The sequence below is a fragment of the Hoplias malabaricus genome, chromosome 4, assembly GCF_029633855.1.
Source record: "Hoplias malabaricus isolate fHopMal1 chromosome 4, fHopMal1.hap1, whole genome shotgun sequence".
NCBI classification, from domain to species: Eukaryota; Metazoa; Chordata; class Actinopteri; order Characiformes; family Erythrinidae; genus Hoplias; species Hoplias malabaricus.
The window spans coordinates 48,763,510-48,790,061 of record NC_089803.1 but is presented as its reverse complement, the minus strand read 5'-3'; the positions used below and the strand labels follow the sequence as shown (position 1 = coordinate 48,790,061).

Here is a 26,552-nt window from a genome sequence, read left to right as displayed (position 1 = left end):
GATAAACTAATGCATGCAGACTACTAAAATTATTACAAGATGTGAAAACAATGCTGATCAATCCAAAAATGCTTAGTTATTAGTGATGTCTTACATGTTTTTAGTTGTTTGCTGATGATGCACAGCACATTTGGAGCAAAATGATTGTGCTGGAGGCAACCAAAGAAATGGCATACTACATGACCCATGATGGTAGGCTTATTAAAATTGTTCATTCATTTTCTGTAACCACTTATCCAGTTCAGGGTCGCAGTGGGTCCGGAGCCTACCCAGAATCACTGGGCACAAGGCAGGAACACACCATGGAGTGGGTGCCAGTCCTTCACCAGGCGATACACACACACACACACACACCCCTACAGGCACTTTTGAGTTGTCAATCCACCTAACAATATGTGTTTTAGGACCATGGGAAGAAACTGGATCACCCGGAGGAAACTCGGGGAGAACAGATCAAACTCCTCCTTATCAAAATTAACTGAATTCAAAATCTTTATTCTTTATTTAATCTTGGACCCGCTTATCCAGTTCAGAGTCGTGGTGTGTCCAGAGCACCAGTCCTTCACAGGGCGACACACACAAACACATTCACTCATGCAGACACGGGGAGAATTCACCACACTCCTCATGCGGAACGGGCCTCGAACCCACAAACCTTGGACCCTGGAGCTGTGCAGTATTGACACTACCTTTTGCGTCACCATGCTGCCCTAGTTCATCAATATTAATAAAAAAACCCACACTTTGGGTTTCATGCAGGTTACCTCAAACTGTGGCAGATGCAGAAGCCTGTGCTGGATGACTATGATGTTATCTTTATTGACGAAGCTCAGGATTGCAACCCAGGTACAGGATCTGCTGACTCACGGTTATTTTTTGTTTTCAGACATTTTGGTATGACTATAACTACCTGTACTGTCTGGGTGTTTTGCTTATATTGTTTTTCAGTCATCATGGACATCATGCTCCCCCAGCACTGTGGAAAGATCCTGGTTGGTGATCCCCATCAGCAGATCTACACTTTCAGAGGAGCTATTAATGCATTATATGCCATTCCTCATACACATGTATTCTGTCTAACACAGGTGTGTATATACCCTATCTAATTATGGTCAGTATATACAGTTTCAGAAATTGTGTTTAAAAAAATAAATAAATAAAAATGATGCACATGAACAATTTTTTTTAAATGCAAGTGCTTAGCTATTTCAAGTTTGACATATTTATTTTTCACATTGTATTTGCTATTAAATTAACATAAACCACAAGAGCATTGCTGATTTATTTTCCATCAGCAGTTCCGTTGTTTTTTGCTGTTTGCCCTGAGCAGTATCACATTGTTCAGTTAAGAATTAAATTGTAATATTCTTCACCAATATAGATAAGTGAGAAATTAAAGTTATGTTTAAAGCTGAGGTTCTGTAAACAATGTGGGACTTCATTGTGATAAGTTTCAAATTGTGACAAATTTCTGCATATCTACATCACTATATGTATAGAAAAAGACCATATTTTTTGACAAATCATATTTTTAGCTGACAAACAGTATATTATCATTCTGTTCTTTTATTAATAAATAACCAGATTAAGAAAAGGGATCACCCTGTGGCATGAAATGCTACTTTCATTTCCAAATATGCAGGCATCTTTTATCTTTGTGAAGACATAGCTCCTGAAGCCATCTTTTCAACACTGAGTGCAAGCTTAGTGAGCTGATCCAAGACTAGACTTGATTTTTGTTTGGGATAGCATTATATAAATTTTTGCTACACCTTACTTTTTCCTTAAAGCTTAACCAGGGTATTTCATTGTTTTTGTCTTTTACAGAGTTTTAGGTTTGGCTATGAGATTGCATATATTGGTGCCACAATACTACATGTATGCAAAAAAGTCAAGAACATTTTGGTTGGTGGATACCAGGACGGTAGGTTTAATATAAAGATATTCAGCTTCGTTCACACAGCATATAAAAGTACATCAATCTGATTTTGTGAGCAAATCTGATTTTTTTTATTCTGCTGTTCACATGTCTGTCTATATACATGTGCTGGTCATAAAATTAGAATATCATGAAAGTTTTTAATTGTATTTGTTTTTAAAAGTATTTATTTGTTCTGGGATGTTTTGGTCATGTTTAGCGTGTGTGCTTTGTATCCATGAGGGCTGGCTGATATTTTAGTGAGAGGTTTCTGTAAGCCTATTCACACCGTTTGAGGGAAGTGATGCTGAATTGGGCTAATTTTGTTCTCTCTGCACACTCATGGAATTCCCTTATCTAATTTCATTGTTTACCATTCCCTTGTTAGGAGCATCTCTGAGCAGAATAGCTGTGTCTCTTACAATATCATATACAGGTGCTGGTCATAAAATTAGAATATCATGAAAAAGTTGATTTATTTCAGTAATTCCATTTAATAAGTGAAACATGCATATTATACTCATTCATTACACACAGACTGATATATGTCAAGTGTTTATTTCTTTTAATTTGATGATTATAACTGACAATTAATAAAAACCTCAAATTCAGTATTTTAGAAAATTAGAATATTACTTAAGACCAATACAAAAAAAAGGATTTTTAGAAACGCTGGCCAACTGAAAAGTATAAACATAAAATACTTGGGGCTCATTTTGCCTGAATTACTGCAGCAATGCAGTGTGGCATGGAGTCGATCTCGGTCTGTGGCACTGCTCAGGTGTTATATGAGAGGCCCAGGTTGCTCTGATAGTGGCCTTCAGCTCTTCTGCATTGTTGGGTCTGGCGTATTGCATCTTCCTCTTCACAATACCCCATAGATTTTCTATGGGCTTAAGGTCAGGTGAGTTTGCTGGCCAATTAAGAAGAGGGATACCATGGTCCTTAAACCAGGTGCTGATAGCTTTGGCAGTGTGCAGGTGCCAAGTCCTGTTGGAAAATGAAATCTGCGTCTCCATAAAGTTGGACAGATCAGCAGCAGTCCAGACCTTTTTTAAAGCGAGACGCTTCTGATGCTGTCTCTTGTTCAAGAGTGGCTTGACGAGTACCATGAGTTATTTACAAGTTTCTGACCACTTATAAAATGTGTTCAAAGTGCTGCCCATTGTGTTGGATTGTCAATGCAAGCCTCTTCTCCCACTCTTCACACACTAATAGCAACACCGCAGGAGAAATGCTAGCACAGGCTTCCAGTATCCATAGTTTCAGGTGCTGCACATCTTGTATCTTCACAGCATAGACAATTGCCTTCGGATGACCCCAAAGATAAAAGTCAGATCAGGAGACCTTGGGGGCCATTCAGCTGACGACAAATCCACTTTCCAGGAAACTGTTCATCTAGGAATAATCGGACCTGACACCCTTAATGTGGTGGTGCAACATCTTGCTGGAAAAACTCAGGGAACGTGCAAGCTTCAATGCATAAATAGGAAAACACATCATCATGTAGCAATTTCACATATCCAGTGGCCTTGAGGTTTCCATTGATGAAGAATGGCCCCACTATCTTTGTACCCCATATACCACACTATACCATCAAGATGTGCAGCACCTGAAATAACGGATACTGGCAGCCTATGGTAGCATTTCTCCTGCTGTTTTGCTATCAGTGTGTGAAGAGTGGGAGAAGAGGGATGCATTGACAATCCAACACAATGGGCAGCACTTTGAACACATTTTATAAGTGGTCAGAAACTTGTAAATGACTCATGAAAGAATAAAGTTACATTAAAATCAAGCACACCATTGTTTTTCTTGTGAAACTCCCAATAAGTTTGATGTGTCATATGACCCTCTTCCCATTGGGAAAAAAAAAAGTTGGATCTAAAATGGCAGACTTCAAAATGGCCACCATTTTTGCACAACCAGTTTGTGTGTGTGTGTGTGTTTCTCCAGGAAGTGTGAGAGGAGAGGATAAAGAGACACTGGAGTCCATAAAACTGGCTAAGACCAAGGACAGAGGAAAAGTGGCCATTTTGTGTCGCTGTAATTTGACATTGTTTAGTGAAGCAGTACGTCTAACTGACACCAACTCCAACTGCAAGATTCATATTGTTGGAGTAGGTTTATCAAATACTGTTAAATCTGGTTTTGAACCGGCAGCTACACTATGTAAACAAAATTATTTGGACACCTACACATTATACCTACAGGAGTTTCTATGACATCCCATTCTAAATCAATAAATATTAATATGGATTTTGTCCCGCCTAAACCACCATAACAGCTTCTGTTTTTCTGGGATCATTTGTAAAATTAGACACTGGTGTTGGCTGAGACCAATTTTGGTATCAGGCTGGAATTCAGTGAGCTCTTAAGAACGACCCATTCTTTCACATGACAGTGCATACCAAGATGCTTGTTTTTATACACCTGTGGCAATGGGATTGAATGAAACACCTGAATTCAATGAAAAGAAAACATGTCCCAATTTTGTATCCATGTAGTGTAGATCAGCAATAAAAATTCTCCTGACACTGCTCTGAAATGTTATACAAATTTCAAGATTTACAGATTCAAATCCAGTTCTTATATTTCAGGGAGTTGAACATTTTGGCCTAAACAAAATCCTGGATATCTGGTTTCTAATGCAGCCAGAAGAAAAACGAAGGAGAGGTTAGTGATGTATTTAAATATCTTTATAGAAACGCCTTTATAGCTCTTATGATTACATTGACTATATCATCACTGTACAATGAAAAACATCTGCATTTTTGACAGTTTCTTTGTTTAATACATAATTTGAATGCAGCAGCTGTCCATATTGTGTGAAAATATCATGATGAATGGACCAATAGAAATGCTCTAACATTACTTGGAATAAAATATTTTTACATTGACTTCCAATGAAAATTAAGAAGGTTTTTTTTCATTCTTCCTGGCATATCATAGGTCCTCTTTTGAACAATTATCTCTTTAGCTGACCCTACAGTTTTTATGGGTTTTAGATCAGGGGACTAAGATGGGCATGAAAGAAGCTTGATTTTGGAACATTGTCCTTCTGGAAGATCCACCAGTTGATAGATTTTGAACTAAAATTTCCAGGTATTTCAGGAGGTCCAAATCAACCCCACAACATCACACATCCTCTATTGTACTTAATATTGGGCATATTTTGATTATACATCTTTAAACCAAACCCACCTTGAGTGGTTGTTGCTAATACGTTTTATGTTTTATGTTTCATCTGATCATAGGAAATACCAATTAAATTACCATTAGTGATTTAACTCCAGACACATTTGTGGTTAGATGCCATCCAAAAAATGTTTTCAGCATGGTGGTGCCTGATAATAGTTATGTAGACTTTGTAGTGGAAAAAGTATGCACACTTTGCGGTGGCATAAGCACTACATAGCAGAGTCAATGATAATTAATTATTATTTTATTAATAATTAATTATTTAATTCATTTTGATAAGCTCCATGTTTGGGAATCATTAAATAATATGTAGTGTCTTTACCTGTCCAATTTTAGCTTGGACAAGTAGGTAATCATGTTAGATGACTGGTTTTATCACACAACTGGTTTATTAATTGTTATATCAAATAATGAATATTGATTATATATTCATATAATGAAATGGATTACAGCGATACATGAGGGAACAGGGAGATTAATATATGAGGAAATTTCTTTATGATAATTACCCTAAATTCTAGAAAGGCTATTGTTTATCCTAGCAAGCATTCAGCACCAACCTCCTGAGCACTGAAATCCTCCTGAGCAATACGTATCCCGGGAAATGGACTGGGAGTATGTCGCTGACGCGCGGTGTTTTCTGGCGTGGCTTCCTGGAGAACTGCAGACGTGAGCCTTCAGCCGCGGGTGTTCTTTTTCTCCCCCTTTTTAGAGAGACGCCAACCCCTCCGTCGTAGCTGGTGGCGTTCTGAAGTTCTCTGTGGGGATTCTCCGTCATCGCTTATCTGCCGCCTTGTGAGACACGCATGCATGCAGGTCTCTCCTGGGCCTCATCGCAGAAGGTCATTCTGAGGGTGCATGTGGCCGTCTTCGTTGCTGGTCCACAAAACTGTTGTCATCACTTTGAATGTCTGAGGTCTCCTTCATGCTATGAGTGGCATTTAATTTTTGCTGGAGTTAAACTACAACTTTTCTTAAACTATAGTTTTCTACAAGTGATAAAATTAAAATAGAACTTCTGTTGTATCTGGACCACGCTTGAGGAGCCCAAGACTGTTTAAGAAAGCCATGAGAGTCTGATGCCTGCAGAGGAGCCTGCAGAGTCATTTCAAACCTGAGTCATTTCTCTCTTTAGCCTTGAAAAAGGCTTAAAAAGAGAAAATGTGAAGTGGAGTGAAGGTGTGGTGGAAAATTGTGACAGAAATGTCGCTATCAAAGTGAGTAACAAATTTATTGGAGTAAGGAAATGCAATGCATATATCTTTCTATTCTCCTTCTCCCCTTGGGACGGTTTCTCAAAAAGCCTTTATACCCCTAGTCCCTCCCTATTTATACAACAACTGTCATTCTGTTGTCTCATATGGAAAAAGTTACATTACGCAGGTGTTCACTCTGTTTCTAACTGCCTGTGATGTTCTGACACATTTTGCTCTGAGAGTCCCCTTCCAGACCGTTTCAACTAGCTTCAGTTATCTTAACTCAGTACAGAGAGTAAGGGAACTGAAGGTCAAGATGTGCCAGCACACCGTTATCTGACACACACACACACACACATAAGCCTGCTGCCTTCACAGAGTGTTCAAGAAGGGAAAACAACGTTAGTCACACAAGCATATATGGCTTTTGCTGATATAGGTGAAATTAACAATGCCTTTAATTTATTATGAATCATTTCCATCACATTTGCCCCTTTGATTCCAATCAATCATATTTAGGGATCCAAGCACTGCAAGTGCTGGAGCCCAATTGTTTTTGTTCTGTTTTTGTTCTGTTCGCTTTTTTTTTTTTTTTTTTTTTTTGTTCTATTTCTCCAATGAAATGCGATGGGCAGCCCTAAATGTAGGTCCTACAGACTTGTCATTTGGTCAAGTAGTAGTAAACCCTCTCACTACTCAGGCGCAAAGAATCAGTCCGATCAGCATGATGGAGGTGCTATAGCGACGCGGAACGTGTTTACGTCTGTATCTCCTACCCCGTGTGGTGTAGAGGCGAATTTCTTTTTTTCCCTGATTCCTCAGGTCAGACCCTCAAAGGCCTCAAGAACCCATAAGCTCCACCCACTTAGCTTTTGAGCTTATTTGCATAATATGCAAAATCACACTAATTTTTGAGCACAAACAATCCCTGGAAATGTACCCAATATGGACATATGTGGTATAAGCAGAATCCTAAGAACGTGAACTTTAATAATTATTCAAAAAAAGTTGGAACTTCATCACTGCTTGGCTTCCAGACTCTGCCCAATTACAGAGGTGGAGCTCACGTTCCAAAAATCAGACAAATGCAACTATAACTCACAAATGCTTTCTTCGAAGGTTACGATACTTTACATGCTTGATCCCTATAAGGGCTGGAAGATATAACTACTTGGTTGTGCAACTGCAAGTCTAGGGGGTGCTATAACAACAAAAAATTTGTTATGCTTTACAGGATTTTCCGATTGACATGCCGATTCGTATGCACGTAGTGGGTGATTTCCTGAATGAAATTCTATGATGAAGATGTCATATTCGAAAAAACTTGGCAGCCATTGGCCAATAAGATTTCAGCTGTTATTTCAAGACCTTAACAAGCTCCTATCATCTTGAGGCTTGCATGGTATGTTCATGGCAGCACTTCCTAAGCACAGAAACATTTTCATTACGATAGCCACTAGGGGACGCAATTCAAATTTTCAACAGGAAAATATGGAATATCTCAGCGAAAATTAAACTTATCGACAAGCAGTTTACTTTATTGCATACTGTGCATAGTGTCTTACAACTTTGCAATTACAACTATTGTCAAAAAATGCATAGTTTATCCACAATAGTCAGGTATGTGAAAATGGAGCTTTTCGAACTCCTCCCTGGAAATTTGTCTTATCAATAAACAACTGGTAGTTTTGAGATCTGTATAGACTGTAGGTAAATAATTATCAAAAAAAGTTTGAACTTTTGACACATTGTTGCCGCAGTTATTTAACAAATATGCATGGACGGGGCTCATTGCACTCTTTGAGCTATAACTACAACAAATGTCACCCAAATCAAAGAAAACTTGGTACACATATGTACGTCATTACTCTGAAGTAGTGTGCTAAATGTGACCACATTGCACAGAAAGGGGGAGCTACAATTAGACAGCAACTGATTGCATAGGTTATTAATTGATTACACCACCACCTAGAGATGCAGTACCAGCAAGATGAGACAGATTTATTCTGAAGACCATGGGAAAGGAGCTTTATTTTGATAATTACTAAGTTCAGGTTCTTACAATTCATATGATACAACATATGTCCATTTTGGGTTCTTATCCAGGGACTAGTTCTTGATCAATGATATGTCCGTTACATCTCATCTTATGCAGAATCCCCCATGAGCCCCTCCCTCTCCTCCTCGCACACAGACTCTCAGCTCTCCCCCTCCCCTCTCCCCTGCCAGTCAGAGAGGGCCAGAGGACACAGACAACTGAATGCAAATTTAAACAAATCAACAATAACATTATGACCATCTCCTTATTTTACTTTCAGTGTCCAAATTTTCAGCTCCACTGTCCACAGGAGCACTTTGTAGATCTAAAACTACAGAGAGGGGTCCATCTCTTCCTCTGCATACTTTCATTGCTCCTTTTAACATGTTCTTTAATGGTCAGGACACCTACAAAGCAGATATGCAGAAAATGTATGACCTACTATCTCTGCCTTTTTTTATCTATAATGTGGACCAACCGAGTATGTGTGTGTACCCGTGTAGACAGTGAGTGGACACAGGTTTTAACATTATCCACCAGCACTGTTCTGTCTGATCTACTCATAAGAGCACAATACACACTGACATAGCATCGCAATGTCAATATTACTACAATGCTGAGAATGCATGAGCAACTGTGTCTGAATTTATATCTATAAGTTTGACCAAAAAAATATCTCAGTGTGGACAGTGAGTTTACACAGGTGTTAAAATCTCCAGCAGCACTGCTGTGTCTTATTCACTCATAAGAGCGCTACACACACTGACTGTTGAGGACAGGCATAGGCTTGGGTTTTTTTTTGGGTTTGTGTGCACCTAAGGGATGACGTGCGCTAACTGGGTCACGTGGTGTTGGTGGCGGTAATGGTCTGTAATATCACCTGTTCACTCGTTAGATGAGAGGAAGTGAGTGGGTGATGGGGGAAGCCTACTTTTTGCTGACCGTCCAAAACGCTGTAACCTTGGCCGATGTAAATATTTTTTGCCTGTGAACTGATTGAATTGGATTTTATACCGTTGTCGATCGTGGATTTCTGTGGACCGATTCATTGATACTTTAATGTTTGAACGTTGAAGATTTGATAAAATAAAGCAACATCAACTGAAGCTTGGACTGGTGTTTGAACAGCAGAACGCGTCGGGCATTCGTTTCCCCTATTCAGCTGCTCGGCGACTCTGAAGTCTATTGAAGTCGCCAAACATTTGTCAGCAAAAAATACGGCAACGGAGGCTTCCGGATTCAGTGCACAGCCTGAACGCTGACGCGAGCCCACACACCACTGCCATTAAACCAACGAAAGCGGCCCGCCAGAGAGAGTCGGGAAGACAACAGTGGTATGTAACCAGTGCTTGTGCTGTTTTTTGGCTATTGCTTGTTTGAACGCAGTTTGGTTACTTCCAGGAGAAGACGTTGTGACGGGCTTGTCGCTGTGTTGTTGGACTGTGGCTATTGCCGTTTAGAGCTGTGTGTAGGCCTGAAGTTCATTGGGAATTTGGCATGTGTGTTGTGGCTTTGCGTGTGCTTAGCGAGCTGTTAAGAAATTGCTACTGATACTGAAGGCGCCTTTAAGCTGGTTTTGCATGTTCTTTGTTTGAATGCTAAAAATGAGCGGATCACAAGCTGCATCTGTCGTTGGGAAAACTGAACAGGATAAAAGATCAGTTGTTCTTACTGGGAAAGCCATTGCAAATAAAATTGAAATAATTCAGACAGGAAGAAAAAGGCATGTGAATAAAATGAAAAGGGTAATTCTGTCTCTTAAAGAGCTAATGAAGGATGATAAAAATGATTCACAGGTTAAATCACAGCTTGATGAATTAATGCATCTGTTTGAGGATGCCAGTGCACTGCATGAATCCTTGCTGCCTTTAATTCCATCTGATGAGAAAGATAAGCAAAATGCATGGTTTTCAAGCATCATAAAGTACAATAAAGGGTTTATTGAGGATGTTAAAATATGGCTTTCTGAGGTCGATAAATGTTCAAGCAGGCCATTTTTTGACACTGTGCCATCCCAAGAAACCCCATTAGAGGGGGAAATGGGTTTTCAAGACCACGCTGAAAAGGAACCTCAATTGTTTCCTAATCTTCAGCATGACATCTATGATGATGTGTTGCCATCCGATAGTGTATCAAATCAAGGCAGCAAGTTAAGCTCAAAGGTATCGTCAGCTACGTCTGCACATCTCAAGGCAGAAGCAGAAATGGCTGCCTTGCTCGCACGTCAACGTATGCTCAAGGAAAAACATGCAATTGAAGAACAGGAGGAGCAATTGAGGAGAAAGAAAGAACAACTTCAACTTGAAGCAGACATCGCCGCAACTGTTGCAAAGGTCAATGTGCTGAGAATTGGATCCACTGCGCGTAGTACAGCTTCACGGAAATCCAATGGAATGGAATCATATTTTAAAATGAAGGAAAAAATTTTTGAAATCCTCAATACTGATGCAGAGACCTTTTTTCCACAGACAATTAATTTAAAAGGAAATACAACTATTAGAAATGTGAAGCCTATGGTTAAACCAGTGCAGCAAAGCATGAAAAGGGATAAGCCTGCACCTCTCTTAAGGGGGCCTTCTGATCCTTTAAGACCATGTAGCACAATCCCAGGTTTGCCACTGCAGCCAACCGTTCGCCCAGCAACCAGTGAAAATCTTTTTTCCATTATGGAGAAACAAAGTGAATTAACTAGTATGCTGGTCTATCAACAAAGTCTTTCGTTACTGCCTAAAAGAGAAATTCCAGTCTTTGATGGCAATCCTCTGCATTTCCATGCCTTCATGCGTTCGTTTGAACAGGTCATAGAAGCAAAAACAGGCAATGCTGACGATTGCCTGCATTACCTCGCACAGTATACCAGGGGGCAGCCCAATGAACTCGTCAAGAGCTGTCAACATATGTCTGATGGTACTGGATATATAAAGGCGAAGACACTGCTGTATGATCATTTTGGAAATGAACATGTAATTGCATCTGCTTATCTGAACAAGGTCCACTCATGGCCATTAATCAGATCAGAGGATGGAAAGGCTCTTCAAGCATACTGTTTGTTTCTACGTGGGTGTTGCAATGCGATGGAAGAGGTTCATGGCCTCTCTGAATTGAACACGCCTGCCAATATGCTTGCTGTGATTAAAAGGTTACCATATAAGTTGAAAGACAAATGGCGAACAGTAGCGTGTGACGTCCAGGAGAGGCAGCATCGCAGAGCTACATTCGTTGATATTGTTTTCTTTCTTGAGCGTCAAGTTAAAATTGCAACAGATCCTGTCTTCGGAAGTCTATGCGACACTCCTCCAACACATTTAATAGTAAAAGGTAGTGATGGAGGGAAACGTCCTTTTACCCGTTGAGCGAGCGTTGGGAGTGCGGTGGTGTGTGCAGTCAGATGCATTTAAGTTCTGCATATCCCTCCCAAACAGGCCAATGACCCGCGGAGGAATCCTTTCTACAGTGAGCTCCTTTTATGACCCTCTGGGATTTCTTGCTCCCGTTATTTTCACAGCCAAGAAGATTCTTCAAGATCTGTGCCAGTAGGGGATAGGATGGGACGACGTTATACCACTCGCAGTTTCCCAAGAATGGAAAGACTGGGTGGGAGAGTTGCATCTGTTGGACAACATTAGCATCAGAAGATGTTTAAAACCTCCTGACTTTGGAGAGGTGACCACTGCTCAGTTACATCACTTTGCAGATGCAAGTGAGAAGGGGTATGGTGCTGTTACTTACCTGCTCCTGCGTAACAGTTGCTCACGCACCCACAGTTCCTTTATAATGGGGAAGTCCAGGGTGGCACCCCTAAAACTAGTAATGATTCCTCGTATGGAATTGACGGCAGCTGTGGTGGCAGCTCGTATGGATATACTGTGGAGGAGGGAGCTAAGGCTATCTCTCTTAGATTCAGTGTTTTGGACAGATAGTACCTCGGTGTTGAAATATATTAATAATGAGACATCTAGGTTTCGTGTTTTTGTAGCGAACCGAGTGTCCGAGATTTTAAAGGTTTCCAGGGCCTCCCAGTGGAGATATGTGAACACAACACACAACCCGGCAGACCTTGTTTCCAGAGGTATGAGGGCAGAGCCCTTTTTAATTAACACTGAATGGATATCTGGTCCCGCATTTCTTATGCAGCCAGAGAAAGAATGGCCTGTAAACCCAGAGAACATGCAGGAACTTCCACATGAAGATCCTGAAGTCAAAGTGTCTGCCGCTATTAATGTTTTGCAAGCAGATGATGATGGTGGCCCATTGACTGATTTAATTAGTCGTACCTCTTCTTGGATACGCCTTGTCAGGGTGATGGGTTGGATCCTGAGGTTTAAGACATTGTTTTTGCATTATGGAAAGGACAAGGCACGTTTTCAGCCTTTATCGGATGCAGCTCAGCGTAAGGATGCTCATCGCAAGGTGGAGTTCCGTAACGACTTTCTCTCATTGGAAGAGATTAAGGATGCTGAGATGCAAATAATAAAGTTCTGTCAGTGGAAAAGGTATGCTGAAGAAATCTCCTGCCTCCAAAGGGGAGAGAGCGTGAAATGAAGCAGCTACATCTATAAACTGAATCCTGTTTTAGAGGATGGTGTGCTCAGAGTTGGCGGACGTCTTAGTAGGGCTGTTATGTCAGAAAATTCCAAACATCCTGCCATAATCGCTAAGGATCTTCATATTTCTAATCTCATTTTACAGCATATCCATAAAGAGGTGGGTCATAATGGTAGGAACCATATTCTCTCAAGGCTGCATCAGAAATATTGGATTCCTGGTGCGGGCACCTTGATAAGAAGCATCATGTCAAGTTGTGTGGTCTGCAGACGGCTTCATGGATCCTTAGGCCAGCAGCAAATGGCTGACTTGCCTGAAAGTAGAGTGACCCCTGAGAAACCTCCCTTTAGCTTTGTTGGGGTGGATTATTTTGGCCCATTTGAAATAAAGCGTGGGAGAAGTATTGTGAAGCGTTATGGAGCCATCTTTACATGTTTGGCGATTAGAGCTGTACATATTGAGGTTGTCTCATCTCTTGATACTGACTCTTTTATTAACGCTTTACGCCGTTTCATTGCGAGACGAGGCCAGGTTCAAGAACTGCATTCCGACAATGGTACCAACTTTGTGGGGGCAGAGCATGAGCTGAGACAAGCTATGGAAGAGTGGAATCAGGAAAGGATTGCTGATGCATTGGCTTTGAAGGGGGTTAAATGGAATTTTAACCCTCCAACTGGATCGCATCATGGAGGAGCATGGGAGCGGTTGATTCGCTCCATCAGAAAGGTTCTCAACTCCACCTTGCAGACACAGTATTTGGATGAGGAGGGCCTTCAAACTGTTCTGTGTGAAGTGGAGTCAATCCTGAATAGTAGGCCCATTACACAGGAATCCAATGATCCAAATGATTTGGAAGCTTTAACACCAAATCACCTCCTCCTTCTCAAGTCTAATCCATGCTTACCACCTGGTCTGTTCCAGAAAAATGATCTTTATGCACGTAAGAGATGGAGACAGGTCCAATACATATCTGACCTCTTCTGGAAAAGATGGGTTAAAGAATATTTGCCACAACTTCAACAGCGCCAGAAATGGGCACAGAATAAACGCAATTTTACTCCTGGAGATGTGGTTCTCATAGTGGATGACTCTGCCCCTCGTGGTTCCTGGATAATTGGCAGAGTCACGGCAGTTGCACCAGACAAGAAAGGACTTGTACGTCAGGTCTGGGTTAAGACCTCAACCAGCCTTGTACGTAGACCGATCACGAAGCTATGCCTTCTTCAGGAGGCTTCTGACTTATGACAACATATTGGAACCAACTTGATAGGACTACAATATGACTTGATGTTGACAACACTACAGATATATGTCACAAACTGACTTGATATTTAGGCTAAGTGCTGGTAACCTCTGGCCTATGACTGACTGACAAGAAGAAGAAGAAAAGAAATAACTTGGATGGATTTTTAAGTGCATTGTATTATTATTATTATTATTATGATTCTCTTCCTTTTCATTGAGAATCTGTGATGTAACGTGTTTTTTGTGTGTTTGATTGTGGTGTTAGATGTATAATTATTACTGCGTGGTAATGTAATAATTAGGGGCTGGAATGTTGAGGACAGGCATAGGCTTGGGTTTTTTTTTGGGTTTGTGTGCACCTAAGGGATGACGTGCGCTAACTGGGTCACGTGGTGTTGGTGGCGGTAATGGTCTGTAATATCACCTGTTCACTCGTTAGATGAGAGGAAGTGAGTGGGTGATGGGGGAAGCCTACTTTTTGCTGACCGTCCAAAACGCTGTAACCTTGGCCGATGTAAATATTTTTTGCCTGTGAACTGATTGAATTGGATTTTATACCGTTGTCGATCGTGGATTTCTGTGGACCGATTCATTGATACTTTAATGTTTGAACGTTGAAGATTTGATAAAATAAAGCAACATCAACTGAAGCTTGGACTGGTGTTTGAACAGCAGAACGCGTCGGGCATTCGTTTCCCCTATTCAGCTGCTCGGCGACTCTGAAGTCTATTGAAGTCGCCAAACACTGACCTATCACCGAAATGTCAGTGTCACTGCAGTTCTCAGAATGATCTACTACTTAAATCATCTCTGCTTTGTGGGGGTCTGAACATTGGGTCAGAATCCAGGGTGAAATTCCAGAGTCAGTTCTGTGCTCTGTGCTGTCTCTATAACCCAAGCCCCACGTTCACCTGTCTGCAGACCAGAAATTCACCCACTCATCTACTACCCCTTTTTACAATCCAACTCTGCTGAGACACCAGAACACCAAGGATCACATTTAAAAGCACTACAAAATCTGTCTTAAAGTGTGGCTCCTGTATCAGGAAATGTCATATGCTACGCTCTTGCTCTGCAAAGATTGCTTGCTTTCACCCTAGTCTTCAATGGTCAGGACACCCATACAGCAGGTATGATTCAGGTGTTGTCCTGTGTCTACTGATGACTCGAGTACAAGCAACTCCACATCATATCTGCTGTTTGGGGGTACTGAACATTAGAGTGAGAAACAGGGTGTAACTCTAGAGTGACTTCTATGCTCTTTGCTGTTTTTTTTTTCTTTTTTTTCTTTGTAGATGTAGCATGAAATGGAAGAGTAGCGGATGACAGCAAAGAAATGCCAGAACAACAAGGACCAACTTACAAACACTACACAAACTTCACCAAAAAACTTGACCATCATTATAATTATTCTTAAGTTGTTTCTTCAGGTGAGGTTGGAGCCTTCTTGCAGTGAGTGTGGTGTACCCACGTCCCTCGTCCTTCCACTTTCACGGCTGTGGGGGTCACTAGGAGCACTTGGTGGGGTGCGGTCCAGTTGGGCTGGTTCCACCTTCTTCTGCGGAGGTCCCTTATCAGCACCCAGTCACCTGGTTTATGGTTGTGGAAGGGCTGATCGGCTGGTTGCGGCAACAATGCTTTCACCTGCTTAGACACAGACAGAAGCGTCTAATACAATGAGATGCAATATGTTGTGAGAGAGTGATACAGCAACTGATTATCAAGCGGAGATGGTCCTAACCCCATGTTGGGAGGCCTGCCAAACACTCCAAGGCACTGAGACCAGTTATTTTCTGTGGTCTGGTTCTGCTTTGCCAGAGAACCAGAGGGAGGCACTTAACCCAATTAAGGCCTGTTTGGGTTTTTTTTTTTTTTTTTTTTTTTTTTTTTGCAAGACCATTTTTAATGTTTCTGTTAACCCTTTCTACTGTCCCAGCGCTAGCAGGGTGGTAGCTGCAATGTTTTCTCATATCTATTCCTAGGTACTTAGTTAGACTAATTAGGCCTGTATGTACAAATGGAGTGTCATTATCACTCGAGACGTGCTGTGGCAGGCCCCACCTACAGCTGTAGTTTTAGCTACAGCTTTGCCATCCTGGGTACCTGTGGGAAAAGCTTCAACCCATTTACAGACCAGGAGAAACCGCTTCCCTTCTGCTGGTGTCAGCTCCACAAAATCAATCTGCCAATGTTGGAATGGCTCTGTCGCTGGGGGGTGACCTACAGGTTGTTGCGACAGGGTTTGTGTGTGCCTATGTGTGTTTTGCACGCACGTGAGGCATGCTGAACAAAAATTCAGTGTAGAGTGTCCAGGTGCATACCAATGTTTGGCTATCATCCCTATAATCCCCCCTTTGCTCATGTGAGATCTTCCATGAGCAATAGCAATCAGCCCTTTCATGTATGTTTTTGGGAGACATAGTCTGTTCGTTGTAGTGTTGACCCATACATCATTTTGCTTAGTACACCCCAATTTAGACCATTGAGCTCGTTCTGTTCCGGAGGCAGTGGATTGAATATCCCGCAGGGTTGGTTTCTCATGGTCTGTCACAAAAAATTGAACGGCGACGACCGGGGTAGTGCAAGCTGTGTGTTTAGCCAAATGGTCTGTAAAAGCATTTACTTTGCTGACAAAATCATCTGCTGAGGTGTGTGCCATGCATTTCACAACTGCAATCTGAGATGGTAGTAGTAAAGCAGAAAGTAGATAATTTGTCAGTTTGTGAATTTTGTGCCTGAGCTTGTCAGAAAATTACTCTGCTTCCACATGTACCATGTACACATGTAAGTCGTAAGCCATGCACCAGGCATATCTGGATGTACCAGTACACTAAAAAAATGCATTTGCTACTACTACTGTGAAGTGTGTGTGGTCTGTAGGTATTTGGGACATAATAGTGTGGGGGTTTGTTACTTTGGGTGCTCGAGATTGAACTGCAGCCTTTACTGCCTGTAAATCCTGAACAAACCTCCACTCATCCCGGCCGGGCTTTTTTTACAGGGACTATATTCTATAGTAGAATACTACTGTATTCTAACTGTGGAGTCCGGACATAGAATAATTACCCCTGCTTTCAATGGAGATTGAAAAACCGGTTTTATATCCTCTATGGATTCAGGTTTTAGAGGGTATTGGTGTTGTTTAGGTCTATAAGAGCTGTTTGGAGTGATTGTTACGAGTGTGCACCCTTTAATTAACCCTACATCATCCTTAGTTTTAGCCCACGAAGTTTCAGGGACCCCAGCTAGCTCCTCCTCAAAGGGGTGTTCCAGCTGAGGTGTCTGAAAGTCCAATTGGTGTCCTGATAACAGCTGCACTGCTCGGTGCACAAGCATAGTATAATGCAGAGGTTTTCTCCATGGCTTGCCATGTACCCTCATTATAATTAGCAGGAGCCCAAAAGGGGTGAGAGCAGCTAAAAGCATTCACTAACCCTCTACTCTGCTCTGTCCCGCTCTGCTCTGAGACAGACAACAAAAAAAACCCTCTTTCTTCGCTGAGCCACCTATCAGAGAGAAAAACATAACAGTTTCGTACAGAAACAGAAAAAAACATCCTTGATACATTAAAAATTTCCCTTCACACTCCATATGAGTGCTGTAGTTGACACCATTTTCTCTGCTTCTGATAGAAAATGTCTTACAGTTTCTCCCTGTTCATCAACACTGCGCCACATGTAAACGTACCCTGGACACCTTTTTTTTTATTTTTTGTATTTTATTTATTTATTTTTTTCTTCTCTTCTTCAAATCAAATCAAATCAAATTTATTTATATAGCGCTTTTCACAACTGATGTTGTCACAAAGCAGCTTCACAGAATTCCAGTAAGACAAGATTTGACATGAAATGTAAAGACAAATGTAAAACCCTCAAGTGAGCAAGCCAGGGGCGACAGTGGCAAGGAAAAACTCCCCCAGCTGAGGAAGAAACCTTGGGAAGAACCAAGGCTCACAAGGGGTGACCCATCCTCCTCTGGTCAATCTACTGGTGATGATAGTTAGTAGTCCATGAGAACTTCAGTGTAGGGACAGCTTCAAGGCACTTGGTGGTTGCTGGAGCGTGGGCAGCTAGTCTGAAGCGTGGAGGAGGATCTCGACAGTCATCCATCAGTGTCCAGACAGACAGGTGGGCAGTCGTTTACTCGGAAAGATGTAAAGGGATGGAATTAGTTTTGAACTGTTTTGTGTTTGTAAAGTAGAAAATATGAAAATTTCCAGAGTGTGGCTAAGGACTCCGGCAGATCTGACTATGACAGCATTAACTAAAAGGAGAGAACCAGGAGGACACACAGACACGGGAGCATCCTGAAACACTGGCATCCCTCCGCTCCACCGTCAACAAACCTGAGTGATCGCGAGAAACGGCGGGACGACAGCACCAGCATCTCAGTTTACTATAATTCCCTGTGTCCATGGACCCCCCGGATCTGCCGCCTTTATCTATGGGGGAGCATTAGCTACCAAATGATAAACTAAACAAATGAGTTTTTAGCCTACATTTGAAGATTGCGACTGTGTCTGAGTCCCGAACATTTTCTGGAAGATCATTCCAGAGTTGGGGGGCTTTATAAGAAAAGGCTCTTCCCCCAGCTGAGGCCTTCTGAATTCTGGGAACATTTAAAAATCCAGTATTCTGTGATCTGAGTGAACGTGGGGGCTCATAATAGGAAATTGTATCTTGAAGATATTCAGGAGCAAGCCCATGTAGAGCTTTATATGTTAATAACAAAATTTTGTAGTCAATGCGGAATTTAACAGGCAGCCAATGAAGTGATGATAAAACTGGGCTGATATGTTCAAATTTTCTAGTTTTAGTGAGGACCCTAGCTGCAGCATTTTGAACTAGTTGAAGTTTTCTTAAATTGCTGCTGGTGCATCCTGACAGTAGTGCGTTACAGTAGTCAAGCCTTGAAGTAATAAAGGCATGTACTAATGTTTCTGCGTCCTGGAGGGATAAGGCATTTCTAATCTTAGCAATATTGCGAAGATGTAAAAAAGCTGTCCTAGTGATACTACCTATGTGTTGATCAAATGATAAATCCGGGTCAATTATGACACCAAGATTTTTTGCTGCTGAACCAGGTTTAACTGGAAAGTTAGCTAGATTTAAAATTAAGTCTGATAATTTATTTCTTGTCACTTTTGGACCCAAAAGCAGGACCTCTGTTTTGTTGCTGTTTAGGAGGAGGAAATTACGCAACATCCAGCCTTTCACGTCTTTTACACAGTCCTCTATTTTCTTTAATCTGTGTTTGTCATCGGGCTTGGCTGAAATATACAATTGTGTGTCGTCTGCGTAACAGTGAAAGTTAATGTCATGGTTTCTTATAACTGTGCCTAGCGGTAACATGTATAATGTAAATAATAATGGTCCTAAAATAGAGCCTTGTGGAATTCCAAATCTTACTTTAGAATAATTTGAATTTAGATTGTTTACTTTTACGAATTGATAACGTTCCGTTAAGTAAGATTTAAACCATAATAGGGCTGTCCCTGTGATTCCAACCATGTTTTCTAACCTTTCTATGAGAATATTGTGGTCTATTGTATCGAAGGCTGCGCTTAGGTCAAGAAGCACCAACAGGGATACGTGGCCTTGATCAGAGGCAAGAAGAAGATCATTTGTTATCTTGACTAGAGCTGTCTCTGTACTATAATGTTGCCTGAATCCAGATTGGAATTTTTCATATATATGATTCTTATGTAGATATGAACTAAGTTGTTGGGCCACAGCTTTTTCTAAGATCTTAGACAGAAATGGCAAATTAGAAATAGGCCTGTAATTAGACAGTGTACTAGCATCAAGATTTGGTTTCTTGATCATAGGTTTAATAACTGCTAGTTTAAAAGCTTTGGGTACATGGCCCAGACTAAGCGATGAGTTTACTATAGTTAAAAGAGTTAATAGTTCCGACCACTTCTCTCCCTTTTCCCATTAATGCTTGCGATTTTTCCGTCTATTGTTTCACAATAAAATACATTAGTTCTTATTACTGACTTAATGGGCATGTTGTAAGTTGTTGCACTAATGAAAAATAGGGGATAAGAAGAGGGTACTTCCCTTTTTGCTGTGTCAGTGGGTCCCGTTTCACCATCCTGCCCCTCAGCCGCCCGTCACTACTCGTGGTGTGTTGCTTCTGATGCTCTGATCCACGTTTGGCTGGAAAGCTAGCCCATTACCTGCAAATCCTCCCCCTCTGCCTCCACTTCACCCTCGACCCCTCCTTTGTCATGGCTTGATTCAAAGTGTCTTTGTTTTGTTGTTAAGAAGTCGTTTGTGATGATTGGCGTGGTCTTCTCTGAGGGGTTGTCTGGAATACCCCACACAATGTTGTTTAATAGTGCTGGAAAGTTCTGGCTTTAGACCCAGTAGGAAGCTATTGTGCAGATGTGCTACCCACGGGGTCACGTGTTCTGCATCAACCACTCTTGCTGCAGGTGCGACCAGTCTGCTGAAGTCTGTGTGAACTCTGGTCAAGCAAACCAGATAGTCCTGAACAGTCTCTCCTTGGTTGTGTGGGCCTCTGAAGGGCGAGCTAATATTTATATGCAAGTGGGATGTCTCCTTTCAGCCTATTGTCCAGTTCCCTGAGTAACTGCTGAACATCAGGGTAGAGTTCAGGCGCTGGGGGTGGTGGAAGTGGAAGAAAGTCGTCTGTTTCATCATGTCCCAACGGTTGGACGTAAGGAGGAGGAGGTTGTTTCACAGCCGCTTGTTCGTGTGCTGCTTCAGCCAGGTTCTGGTCTCTCGTTGGCGCTGGTCTCCTTGGCGGGGCGGCGTCAAGGTCAGGATCTGCAGCAACTGGGACACACTGAGACACAGGTTTAGATTTTCCCCCTTCCCCTGTCTTTCACACTGAGGCTCCCAGTATTCGGAAATCCGAAATATTTTATCCACTATAGGACATACATTACACTACCAGTGCCATAATCCTGTCTTATCTGACTAAAAAGAGCCAGAGTGAACCTTTTTTTTTGTGTGTGTGTTAAAGCATAATTCTTTTGCTAATTGGGATCCCATCTTATTCTCTCACTTGATTTAGTGACTCAGAAATTTAGCCCCAACAACCAAGTCTCACCTCCCTTTACCTACTAGCACTCTTTCCCACGGTCCGGACCTATTGCTCTAAAGATACGTCTACCAATAGAGGCCTCGCTCTGAGCAGGCTACTCTTTCACTGCGCTGTCGAGCGTCCTGCCCCGACTGCCACGCAGTTTGTTACACCGTCATGCAACTAAACTTTATCCAGGGCTGAGCGCTTAAGGGAAGGTGGAGGGGAAAAGATTAAACTATAATTATTCTCAAATTATTCAGTCTGTCACTCACCACCAGTGTTCGTAGATGAGGCTTGGACTGCGAGCGGAGGGACAATCAGTGACACTCATCCCCGCGGTACTTCTCCCTTGCTCTGTGGGATTATCCTCTGCCTTTGGGTCCAGTCTCTGCCGGAGAGCGTCCTTGGTGTTTGTTCACTTCTCTCCCCTCCGTTGCAGTCCGTTGCTCCTCCTGTTCGTGACGCCAAATTGTGGTTGAATATTGTGACAGAAATGAAAAACTGAGTCGGTATCAAAGTGAGTAGCAAATTTATTGGAGTAAGGAAATGCAATGCATAAACCCTTCTATTCTCCTTCTCCCCTGGGACAGTTTCTCAAAAAGCCTTTATACCCCTAGCCCTTCCCTAATTATACAACAACTATTCTATTGTCTCATATGTCCATGAACAAAGTTATATTACGCAAGTGTTCACTCTGTTTCTAACCATCTGTGATGTTCTGACACATTCTGCTCCGAAAGTCCCCTTCCAGACCGTTTCGACTAGCTTCAGTTATCTCAACGGAGAGGAAGGGAACTGAAGGTTGCCAGCACACCACTATCTGACACACATACACACGCTGCCTTCACAGAGTGTTCAAGAAGGGAAAACAACGTATACACAAACAAGCATATATGGCTTTTGCTGATATAGATGAAATTAACAATGCCTTTAATTTATTATGAATTATTTCCATCACAAAGGTGTGTGAAGAGGGCGGAAAAAGTGTGGAAAGAAAAACCTTTCTCATTTGACCTCACTGGGCTTTTTAACCAGAATTTAGAAAACCCGCCTTGAAGACCTGATTGGAGCCTCTTTTGCTCCTGATTGGCTGTTTCCTGTACCTTGGTAGTGACATCACATAAAATTTATGACCCTTGACAAGACAAAGGCTTGAAGACCATCTCTTTTTGAATGAATGTCCCAGGATTCTGAATCATACTTTTGTAATATAAAAGATGAAATGTTACACAAAGTAATATTAAGACAACCATGTTTTACACAATTCTTAACCGAATAACACACAGAGTATGTGACTGCCTTGGTTCTACATAAGTTCATATAAAAAAGAAATGACTTTAAACACATGGATTTGTTTAATTAATCCATATATAATAATTAATGTCACCCATTTTGATTGTCCACATGGAATTAATTTCAAACAGTTGTACACATGTGTCTTCAAATAGTTTTAAAACAATGGAAATTAAGGTTTAATTCTATAGTTTGAGAAGTTCTTCATTAAGCAGTTTTACACAGCGCATAAACTGATCCTCAGGAGTGTCTCCCAAACGATTCTTCTCTTGACCCTGTGTGGCCTTGGGTCATAAAGGTCCCTGGAGAGTGGTTTACGAGCCTGCTCTCTGTTATCTGAAATTCCCATCTGGGCTTGTGTGGCTTGGAGACTTTGGAGACTTTAACCAGCTGAAGTCTGGATATTTAAAATCAAATCTCAGAAAGTCAAATTTCTTATTAGAAATGAATACACATTCATCATATCACACTACAATTTGGTATTCACAAGATTCTACTTTTTTTTTTAGAAATTCCCCTCATTGATCCTTGGGTATGGTGAGGGTTTTAATGTTTTGTCCCCCACATTTTTGCCTCACCTCATTGGTTATCCCCATCAGTGTGCATGAGGTCGAAATATACTTGGGTCCTCTTGCAAGAAAAGTTGTCATAGTTCTAGTTTGAAATGTTTTTTTTTTTTATCTCTTTCCTCATTTTATACAGAACTGAAATAAACTGAAATCAATATAGTTTGATTTCTATTCTTTCAAACAGTAGTCACACAGGCAAAATTAAAATCATGAATAGTCCATTTCAGTCCTGTTCATTTCCAATCCTGCACGTCTCATGTTGCCGTGTTTTACTTATAGTTCCATCGAAAGTATATATTTGTTCTTTACCCACAGATAACCTAAGGATTAGGGACCCATTTATCCGATCATTCTGTAATAAGAAGCTGGGGGGTTACGCAGGCCTGAAGAGGTATGCTACACATACAGAAGACCGGGAACTGGAAGGCAAGCTTTCTGCAGTTGAAAAATACAGTGCACGCATTCCTGAGCTGGTGGACCGCATCTACAACTGCAACCAAACAAGTCTACACTGTGCAGGTCCTTCTCAAAGAGTTAGAATTTACTTATACTAATATAGTTAAATGAAATTGCAAACAAGTCAACAGGATCCACTCAAGTCATCAATCATCTCTCCTGTGTAATGATTCTACCTCTGGTCTTGCAGATTTTATTCTGGGAACAGTTCATAAATCCAAAGGCCTGGAGTTTGACACTGTGGTTGTGACTGATGACTTTGTGAAAGTGCCTTGTTCCCGACACAACCTACAGAGAATGAATATAAGTCCAGGTTGGTGCTGTTTTTTTTCGTATGGGATAACACGTGTGTTATAGACCATTGCAGCTAAAATTTGTTTATCTTAGTGTCACAACAAAAAACTACTTTTTACTTTTAAAAGATATTTTTTAAAGACTTCCCACTAGAACTGCTGTGCTGATCTGACCTACTTATACTTAGAAGCACAGGGCTCCAGTCACCTGACTGTTCTATGTATCAAACGTTTTGTTTAAAAACCTGTTTGAAAAGAATCTTGATTCAATTCTGGATTTTTTTTGGAATAAATTATTTTTTAATTTTACTTTCCTGTATATTTTGATATGTGAAGTCTTTTATATTCCTTTATGATTTAATGTTTTTTAATGTTTCAATCTTGTCTTTTTTTGTATCTTTTTTTCACTTGTAGATCGTTGTTTTTCAGTTTCAGACTTCTGGCTCTGTTCTGGCATGGGAGGCAGGACATCCGCTGAAACAGGCGTGGTATATTTTTATGACTGACAGCATAACAATGAAGGCGGAGGACCTTCTTCACTGTTGACTATGAGAAATATCACAGAACACTCATGTTATACACAATATTTAGTGTAAAACATTGATTTTAGTGACATAGACCTGTGTAGTGAGCCCTTTTAGACAACATTCGGCACCAATCGCATTACAAGAGGGATAAACTCTGCCAGATTGTGTAGTTTTACAGCCACACTTTAGTTACCCACCAGCTTTTTGCTGGCGATGGCTATAGATATAGCTACTAGTGTAGTTTATGTAATTTACTCTTGTACTGCGATTGGTGTCAAATGTTTTCTAACAGGATATTTTTCACAAAAATCAATGTTTGCACTGAATATTCTATATAACGTGAGTTTTCAGTGATATTTCTCATAGTCAACATTTAGGAAGGTCCTCTGCCTTCATTGATATGCTGTCAGTCATTATACCACACTCCTCTCAGCCCCACCTCACACACCAGAACAGGGCCAAAAGTCTAAAACTGAAAATCAAGAATCCGAAAGTGGGGGAAAAACAGAATCTGGAAGTGAAAATAAAAATCTGGAAAAAAAAGATATGAAACTAAAATAAAATATAGCCGCAAGCGGCAATTCCCGGGGTCCAAGCTGGTATTCACTGGTAGAAAACAATGTGCCAGCATATGAGCTGTCCTGAGATAGAAGGGGAATTTTGGGGAAGTTTGTGTAGTGTTTGTATGGTGGTCCTTGCTGTTCTGGCATCTCTTTGGAGGTGTAGCATGAGATGGAGGAGTAGCGGATGACGGAAACAGTATAGAGCACAGAAGTCACTCTGGAGTTGCACCCTGTTTCTCACTCTAATGTTCAGGACCCACAAACAGCAGATATGATGTGGAGTTGCTTGTACTCGAGTCCGTCATCAGTGGACACAAGACACTGTCTGCTGGATGTGTTTGGCTGTAGACTATTCTCAGTCCAGGAGTGAAGCTGAGGGATGTAAAACTCCAACACCTGAATCATACCTGCAGTATGGGTGTCCAGACCATTGAAGGCCAGGGTGAAAGATTGGGTGATGGATAATTCTTAGCACGGCAGTGACACTGACATTGTGGTGATATGGCAGGTGTGTAGCGCTCTTATGAGTGGATAAGACAAAGCAGTGCTGCTGGAGATCTTAACACCTGTGTCAATTCACTGTCCACACTGAGATACACATAATGTATTGGTCAAACTTTTAGATATAAATTCATAGAATGTTGCTCATACATTCTCAGCACTGTAGTGACACTGACTTTGTGGTGATATGGCAGTGTGAATTGTTCTTTTATGAGTGGATCAGACAGAGCAGTGCTGCTGGAGAATTTAACAACTGTTTCCACTCACTGTCAACACTTTTAGATACACCTATTTTATTGATCAAACTCATAGACATAAATTCAGACAGTAGCTCATACATTCTCAGCACTGTAGTGACACTGACATTGTGGTGGTATGTCAGTTTGTATTGTGCTCTTATGAGTGGATCAGAAAGAGCAGTGCTGCTGGATAATTTTAAAACCTGTGTCTACTCACTGTCTACACGGTTACACACACATACTCCGTTAGTCCACATTATAGATAAAAAAAGGCAGAGACAGTAGGTCATACATTTTCTGCATATCTGCTTTATAGGTGTCCTGACCATTGAAGAACATGTGAAAATGAGCAATGAAAGTATGCAGAGCAAGAGGTGCACCCCTCTCTGTAGTTTTAGATCTACAAAGTGCTCCTGTGGACAGTGGAGCTGAAAACACGAACACTGAAAGTAAAATCAAATCAAATTTATTTATATAGCGCTTTTCACAACTGATGTTGTCACAAAGCAGCTTCACAGAATTCCAGTAAGACAAAGATTTGACATGAAATGTAAAAACAAATGTAAAACCCTCAAGTGAGCAAGCCAGGGGCGACAGTGGCAAGGAAAAACTCCCCCAGCTGAGGAAGAAACCTTGGGAGGAACCAAGGCTCACAGGGGGTGACCCATCCTCCTCTGCTCAATCTACTGGTGATGATAGTTAGTAGTCCGTGAGAACTTCAGTGTAGGGACAGCTTCAAGGCACTTGGTGGTTGCTGGAGCGTGAGCAGCTGGTCTGAAGCGTGGAGGAGGGTCTCGACAGTCATCCATCAGTGTCCAGACAGACAGGTGGGCAGTTGTTTACTCGGAAAGATGTAAAGGGATGGAATTAGTTTTGAACTGTTTTGTGTTTGTAAAGTAGAATATATGAAAA

General features: G+C 41.3%; 1 protein-coding gene across 3 annotated transcripts in view; it reads left to right on the top strand.

The window, feature by feature from the left end:
• fbxo18 (F-box DNA helicase 1) overlaps positions 1–26,552 on the top strand; it is a 52,206-nt gene that overhangs the window by 12,355 nt on the left and 13,299 nt on the right. For all 3 annotated transcript variants that reach the window (XM_066667106.1, XM_066667107.1, XM_066667108.1), the window contains 8 exons: positions 105–192; positions 760–846; positions 949–1,085; positions 1,828–1,924; positions 3,875–4,038; positions 4,519–4,594; positions 23,377–23,580; positions 23,708–23,830. In XM_066667106.1, coding sequence (XP_066523203.1) covers positions 105–192; positions 760–846; positions 949–1,085; positions 1,828–1,924; positions 3,875–4,038; positions 4,519–4,594; positions 23,377–23,580; positions 23,708–23,830 — 976 coding nt within the window. The remainder of the gene's footprint in view (positions 1–104; positions 193–759; positions 847–948; positions 1,086–1,827; positions 1,925–3,874; positions 4,039–4,518; positions 4,595–23,376; positions 23,581–23,707; positions 23,831–26,552) is intronic.